We start from the raw sequence: 7,239 nt of genomic DNA, 5'->3' as shown, positions 1-7,239 counted from the left end.
TCAATAAAAAGTAGGTATAATCATAATATAAATATGCTTTATAGTAAAAAAATAAAAGTATTAGAATGATAAGGTATTTTCTCTATCTTTTCCTTATTGAGGTAGGAAATCAAATTACTTTAGAAAATAGAGTATTATCCTAATCTTCTCTAAAATGAATGGTGTAGATTAAAAAAGTCCAAATTTTATTAAATTAATCTATACCATCCATTTTATAATGAATGATGTAGATTATTGAACATGACCCATCATGTTTATTTAAGACCTAATCACTCAAAAGCCCTCCACTTTTTATTTTTTTTCCAATTGTAACCCGACATTAAAAAAGTCTCTCAAAATCCTCCCACCTTTAAATTTCATTCCAATTGCACCTTGTCGTAGAAAAATCCTCTCAAAATCCCCCATCTTTAGATTTTTTTCAATTCTATCCTATATTGAAATTTTTTATAGTTTTGATTTTAAAAAGTTGTTGGATATAATTTTAAAAAAAAATGATTTTTTATATTATTAATAATATTAGTGTTTAATTAGAATATAAATTAAAAGTGAATGATTATTTTAATTTTTTTTAAAGTCAAAAGAGGCCAGTTTAATATTTTGAGATGATAATTGAAAAAGAATCTAAAATTGGAGGAATTCTCAGAGAATTTTTCTACATTAGTTGCAATTGAAAAAACGTTTAAAAGTGGAGAACTTTTAAGTGATTAAACCTTTATTTAAACACGAGGGAATTCCAATCCCTATTCCAAACAAACAAGAATAAATACAAAATCCAACTCCAACAACACCTGATTGAAATTTCAAACCACAACACAACCCAACCCATTTCCTCTTCATCATGATTTTCTTACCGTTGACGATTGTACCCTTACTCTTCTACCAACACTTTTAGCCTACTCCACTTCACAATGGATCATCATCATCATCATCATACCCGCTTCGTCGGCGAATACATACTAGGTCGGAAAATCGGGTCGGGTTCTTTCGCGGACGTTTGGCTATCGCGACACCGTAGCTCAGGTGTAGAAGTTGCAGTAAAAGAAATTAATAAAAAATCACTGAGTTCAAAAGTGAGTCAAAATTTGCTTAAAGAAATTTCAATTCTCAGTAAAATCAATCATCCGAACATCGTCCGCCTTTTCGAATCTCTTGAGGTACTTACGAATTCTATCATTAATTTTTTATTTTATGTAAATTTGAAAAAGGACTTGATTGTAATTTTTGCTGTAGAGTGAGGATAAGATATACCTAGTGTTGGAGTACTGTGGTGGAGGTGATCTGGCTGCTTATATTCAGCGTCGCGGAAAAATTTCTCAGGCTGTCGCTAAACACTTTATGAGGCAGTTAGGTACTCTCTGTCTGTAGATTCGATTTTTTTTCTTTCGATTTTCGTATTTATTTTAATGTCTTGTTGTTCTATTGGCAATGTTGTTTGATTTTATTTCGAGTTTTTCGCGATCTTATAATCCAGTCATTTTTAACTATTTTGATAGCTGCTGGATTGCAAGTGCTTCAGGAAAATCATCTGATTCACAGGGACTTAAAACCACAGGTGCTGTGGCTCTCTTTTTAAGCTTATTGTTATTTCGCTATTTTTCTTGTTTTATATTCCCTCCGTCCCAATTTGAGTTGGTAGTAGTTTAGGGCAAACGTAAGTATTAAAAAATTTAGTTTATCTATTCAAAATGAGTTAATTTATAAAAGAAATATCACACTTATTATTATTCGATATAGTAACTTTTTGTCAATCAATATATCTTTTGTTTTCGTTTTAGTGCACTCTACTATAATTAATGAGTGTGTATACGACAATTGATCATTCAAGTAAATATTAATAAATGACTATTTATAACTTGCGACAAAAAAAGTGAAAATACCGCCTTTCAATTTGGGACAGAGGAAGTTGTTTGTTATATTATTAATTATAGGTATGACTATCTTTTATGCTATTGGTAACTAATCTCTAGGCTTTCTATGACTGGATTATGATACTGAACTGGAAATTCATGATACTTGCAGAACCTGCTTTTGTCATCAAATGATGAAACTCCAAGACTTAAAATAGGCGATTTTGGTTTTGCAAGGTAGGGTTTCCGGTAGCACGTATAATTTTGTGAACCATATTTATACTGTTTTCATGTAGAACTAGCAAGTGATGACCTGAAGTACACAGGTTTTTTGTTAATTTAATATCATGAATTATTGAGACATGATGTTTTATGATTTTTTAGGGAAGTGCTATTGTTTCCTCAATTTCTAACAAGCAAAGGTCATTTATCATTAACATACTGAATCAACCTTAAGGTAGCCTTTCCATTTATTTGTCTTGCTTGCAAGGTTTCAATTAAAATCTATCTAGGCTCATATGTATGTTTCATAAGTTAACACTTATCAGGAAGCTCTCTGTAAATCATGTGGTTGAAGGGTATCCATCATAACTGTGAATGTTTCAATGCTATTCAGTTGTGTGCTAGAACTATATAGTTAGTGAAAAAACCATATAGTACTGTCTGAGAAGATTTAGAATTTGGCTATTGGACTTTTCTTAATCTCTTCATCAAGCATATTTAATAATTTTACTTTGATTAGGTTATACAAAAAATTATTACTAACATAGTGTCTAGATTATTCTAGTCATCTGAGGACATTTCTTTGCAACTTTATTAGATAACCAAAGTTTATTCACATCTGAATGCCAGCAATGAAAATGTTGATCTGAGATATTACTTATGAGGGTCTTGTGCATTTGTCGTTTTGTTAATTTATACATACAACAGGTCCTTGACGCCCCAAGACTTGGCTGATACACTATGTGGTTCACCATTATACATGGCTCCAGAGATTATCCAGAATCAGAAGTATGATGCGAAGGTGATGTAAACACTGACACAAATTGACATTGACTGCAAGAAATTGTGTCATTGCTTTGATATAATGATAAATATAATTTGAGTTTCTCAGTAATCTGTATATGCAGGCTGATCTATGGAGTGTCGGAGCTATTTTGTTTCAGTTAGTGACGGGGAAACCACCATTTGGTGGCAATAGTCAATACCAGGTCTTATGAAATTTGAAAATTACATATGAAAGGCCTTGTTTAGATTCTTTCTTCATTATGAGTCCATTATGACAAAGAAAGCAAGTAGAATTGAATTTCTCTAGTTCCATAATATTTGTTCTGTTGCCTTTCTGATGAATGCAGCTTTTTCAAAATATTCTTACCTCGACTGAACTGCGATTTCCTCAAGGTGCTTTAGAGGAGCTACATCAAGATTGTGTAGATTTGTGCAGAAAACTTTTACGCCAAAATCCAGGTATCAGTTACTGGCACTGCAGTGCCTAATTGTGTTATGCTTATCATGCATATAGGCCAAAACTTACTTTATATGTTTTCAACTGGTTGGGAGGGGGGGTACCGATAGATGTAATGCAATTGATTTTAGATATGTACTCAGAGAAGGAGAGAAAGAGATCACCTCAAGATTATTTATATTAAGACAATTGAGAAGCTCCCATATTAAACTTTGACCTTCTATTTTTCAGTTGAGCGTCTAACATTCAATGAGTTCTTCAATCACGAGTTCTTAGGGGAGCCAAGGTAACATTCTACAGTCTCAATATTTGTCTATGGTTTTGGTCAGTTTTTTGAAACATGAATTGTTTTGGTTCTTTAGCTTTGATGCATATTTTAATGTACTTGTTTGTATTTGTTATGACAATTTTTGTAGGTTAGAGGTGGATTTTGAGCAGGCTTCTTTGCCTCGAGAAATAAATTCAGTGGTTGATCAGTTTCATTCTTCTGGTTTTGATAAGAGGTCTCAGCTGCATTTGGAGCATCCCATTCACGTAACTAGCAGAAATGCTACTTTATCTAGTTCATCTGCGCATGACAACATAGTCCATGGAAGAAGAGATGGCAGCACATCTGGCACCAAAAGTGTTCATGGTTTCTTTCCAAATATTGCTCATAAATCTGTTGATGGAAGCCAATGTTTATCGGTGCAGCCTAGAGGTTTGCTTTTTGTCATATTACTTTTTTCGATATGCCGGTCATTTAAACTTTTGCTTCATTTGCAAGGCTGATGTTGTCTTTTATATCAGTTGCTGATTCAGTGGAGTCCATTGAGAAAGATTATGTTCGTGTTAACCAGCATTTTGCTTCAATTGATAATTTCTCCTACTACTCTGAGACATCTGGGCAAGGTAACTCCACCACTAGAGTTTTCATTTGCCTGCCAAAGAAGAGCAACCAAGATGTAGCAGTTGCTTCACAAATAAACATGTGTGCTGTGAGTTCTTTTGATTGTGCAGAAAATCCTGTAATTCATGGTTCAGATCTGTTAACTGCATCACATGCATCAACCACAGTAACGGAAGTGCAGGAACCATACATTTTGCCTCCTGCAGCCAGGCTCCACTTGTTAAATCAGTATGTACAGGCTGTTGCAGAGCTAGCCCAGGAAAAGGCAAGTTCAGCTTTTTACTGCTGCGAAAAAAATTATACTCTTATTGGATTTAATTTATTGAAAATGCAGGTGTTTGACAAAACTTTAAATATGAAGTTGTAATTCAGAACCTTTTTATTTTCTCAACTTGATAAAGCATATAAGTCCAAGCGAGTCATTATTTTACTGCGGCATATACAGATGGAGGGATTATTAAAAGTTCTTTATTGGCAGCTTCTTTAATATATTCTTTTCAAAACTAATAAGCTATAGTTGATGTTAGATAACATAGGTTCACCCCTTTGTAGCTTTGTGGATTTAGGTGCATGTTACACGTATCTCATTTAGTTGATGTTAGTATTACTGCCAATTGTTTAGATGGTGTCGCTGATGATTCTTGTATTTGCAATGGCTTGCAGCATAGTGCAGGACTGTTTGTAGAGTCATTTTCTGTTGAACTAGTTGTTTTAGCCATATGGAAGAAAGCTCTTCAGATTTCCAGCTCCTGGTTGGCCTCAACAGCAGAATGTGAATTACCCGAAAGCAGTTTGGCTGACGAGTCTAATCATGTACGCAGTGACATATCAGATGAAATGAATCTAGGCAGGCCTTCATCAGCCTGCAAGTGGGCGGAGCAAGAATTTGTTGCTGCATGTGATCGTGCAGAAAAGTTATCATATCACATTGCGCAAATGGATGGTTAGGCTGTATATCAACGCTCTATTTTGATTATTCACTTTGCTAGTTTGTAATCGACTCAAAATATGTATTGGTCATGTTGCAGCTGCCGCTGAGATGCCTGACGCCATGGAAATAATATTCCAAAAGGCTATTGATTTTGGGACTAGTGGTGCCGTAAGTAGCTAAATTTACTGTTATTATTTTCATCAATTACACATAGATTAATGCTTGCATTTTTCTATTCTTCCAGGTAGATGAGTATATGGAGAATAAGGGTAGTGCTGCAATCTCTTACTCTAAAGCAACGCTTCTTCTTTCTTTTGTTGCGGAAGAAGCAGAATTGCTGCCTCTGAACCCTCCATTTTTATTAACCGATGCCAATAAGAAAAGAATACAGAATTACATAATGAATTTGCAATCTCGCAAGTCTCACTTCTGATTTAGCAGCCTGTGTTACTATACATACAGCCTCCTGACTCCCATTCCAAAGTCTACATATAAAGGTGTACATCTATTTTTAGTTTCCGATAATGACTGAGAATTACGGTACGATTTTGGCATGCAATTTTGAACTTTGCATGTTGAAAATGGATATACAGCAGTCATCTTCTGAAATGTAAAGGAGTATCAATGACAATTATTGGATTAATGGAATTGTATATTATACTTTTGGCATCCAAATTAAGATGATATTTTTGGATGATTTTTATTCTTATTTGTAAATGGGTTATCAAAATTGTAAATGTAACTTCTACAGCTGTTTTTCTTTGTTACCCATATGGTTCAGGTTACCAATATCTTTTCAAGTTCATTAAATATGACAAGTTACATTCAATAAATTTACATTATTCCTGAAAGAAAAGTGTGAGTCCATTTTTCTCCTTTTCATCGTCATCCTTCTCGGGTGCCTCATTATATTGAGCATGTCGAGGATAAAAGCTTTGCGGCCAAACCTCTCTGGAGAAAAACACCTACAAATTAGCGTTAAAGATAAACGCTCTGTAGAACAAGAATTTACTAATGCGAGGATTGTGAAAATTTAATTTAATAAATAAATTAATTAATTATAAAATAAAGATATTCTGAAAATGTACTTAATAGGATTTTATGTTTTAAGATAACAACAAAATGTTTGAATCCTGAAGGGTTTAGGACTTTTTTAGTTTTTTCTTGCGGATCATTATTAGAGTTGGAAGGGAGTCCACATTGGAATAGGAGTATAATAAAATTGTGTGTATATGTAGAAAGAAAGTGTTGGAGAAAAATATATGAAACCAATCATCAATTAGAAGAATATGCAAAGCATGGAAGTTGGTTCTAAGAAGCGTAGAGTGATGTTAATGCAAAAGGAAAAAGAAATTGAAATTCCCGATGATGTGTTTGAAAGGATAATTGAATCTGCCATGGAAAACTGTTGTCGGTTTAAAGCGCCTATCGCAGCACTGAAGTTCAGTTATTAGCAGCCCCGGTTTCGTGAGAGACTACTTGGGTTACGACCCGAACCAAACTTTTTGTCTCGTGGTGAAAAAGTCTAAGATCATCTTTGGCGAAATATTTTCCATAACTGGAATAATGTCCTCTCGGGCATTCATTGGGCAGTAGGGGATGGTGGCAATATAAGTTTTCGGGAGGACAACTGGTTAGGAGATCTTGGTCCGCTTAGGTAGCTTGCTCTAACCTCTATTCCTGACCTTGTCCTTCAAGCTAAAGTTAAAGACTATGTTATCAATGGTACATGGAATTGGGATAAGTCAGCTGGAATAGTTCCGAGTAAAGTTCTTTTACATCGGCTTTAAATCCTCCCTCTCCCTCTGACAACAATGACCGACGTTTTTAGGGGCTAACCAGTTCAGGTAATTTTTCGATCACATCTGCTAATAATCTGCAGGTAGCTCATCTTCGGGAGAAGAAAACACCAAGTGGAAGAGCATATGGAGCTGGCCAGGCGCCAGAGAGTGCGGACATTATTCCCCTGGCTTAGAATGATAACAATCTTAATATGAACATACTTAACATGATCATTAATATTTTCATTTTGATTTTCAACTTCAACTTTATCATCTTGTACCGAATGACAATTTTTAGAAGAAACATTCTTTTGCAACTGGAACAT

The 7,239-nt window shown here is 34.5% G+C and overlaps 1 protein-coding gene across 2 annotated transcripts; it reads left to right on the top strand.

Moving 5' to 3' along the window:
- The first annotated feature begins 748 nt into the window (after positions 1-748).
- On the top strand, positions 749-5,899 carry LOC126687250 (serine/threonine-protein kinase ATG1a). 2 transcript variants are annotated; one of them, XM_050381735.2, is made up of 14 exons: positions 750-1,154; positions 1,231-1,348; positions 1,494-1,552; positions 2,020-2,084; positions 2,778-2,871; positions 2,978-3,058; positions 3,203-3,314; positions 3,544-3,598; positions 3,729-4,012; positions 4,102-4,203; positions 4,312-4,466; positions 4,865-5,144; positions 5,230-5,300; positions 5,377-5,899. In XM_050381735.2, exons 1-14 carry the CDS (start codon positions 909-911, stop codon positions 5,563-5,565), a joined length of 1,911 nt encoding a protein of 636 aa, XP_050237692.1. In that variant the 5' UTR covers positions 750-908; the 3' UTR covers positions 5,566-5,899. The 2 variants fall into 2 exon arrangements, with proteins under 2 accessions (XP_050237691.1, XP_050237692.1); XM_050381734.2 differs by having other exon boundaries at positions 749-1,154; positions 4,102-4,466.
- The last annotated feature ends 1,340 nt before the right edge of the window (positions 5,900-7,239 follow it).

Source organism: Mercurialis annua, linkage group LG6 (genome assembly GCF_937616625.2).
Source record: "Mercurialis annua linkage group LG6, ddMerAnnu1.2, whole genome shotgun sequence".
Lineage (NCBI taxonomy): Eukaryota > Viridiplantae > Streptophyta > Magnoliopsida > Malpighiales > Euphorbiaceae > Mercurialis > Mercurialis annua.
The sequence above is the reverse complement of the archived record's forward strand: the minus strand, read 5'-3'. Positions and strand labels throughout refer to the sequence as shown.

Excerpts from the sequence above, each read along its gene's own strand:
- LOC126687250 (XM_050381734.2), top strand. The coding sequence starts at position 909 with ATGGATCATCATCATCATCATCATACCCGCTTCGTCGGCGAATACATA. Across the intron at positions 2,085-2,777 it reads GGCGATTTTGGTTTTGCAAG|GTCCTTGACGCCCCAAGACT; the intron begins GTAGGGTTTCCG and ends TACATACAACAG. Across the intron at positions 5,145-5,229 it reads TCACATTGCGCAAATGGATG|CTGCCGCTGAGATGCCTGAC; the intron begins GTTAGGCTGTAT and ends GTCATGTTGCAG.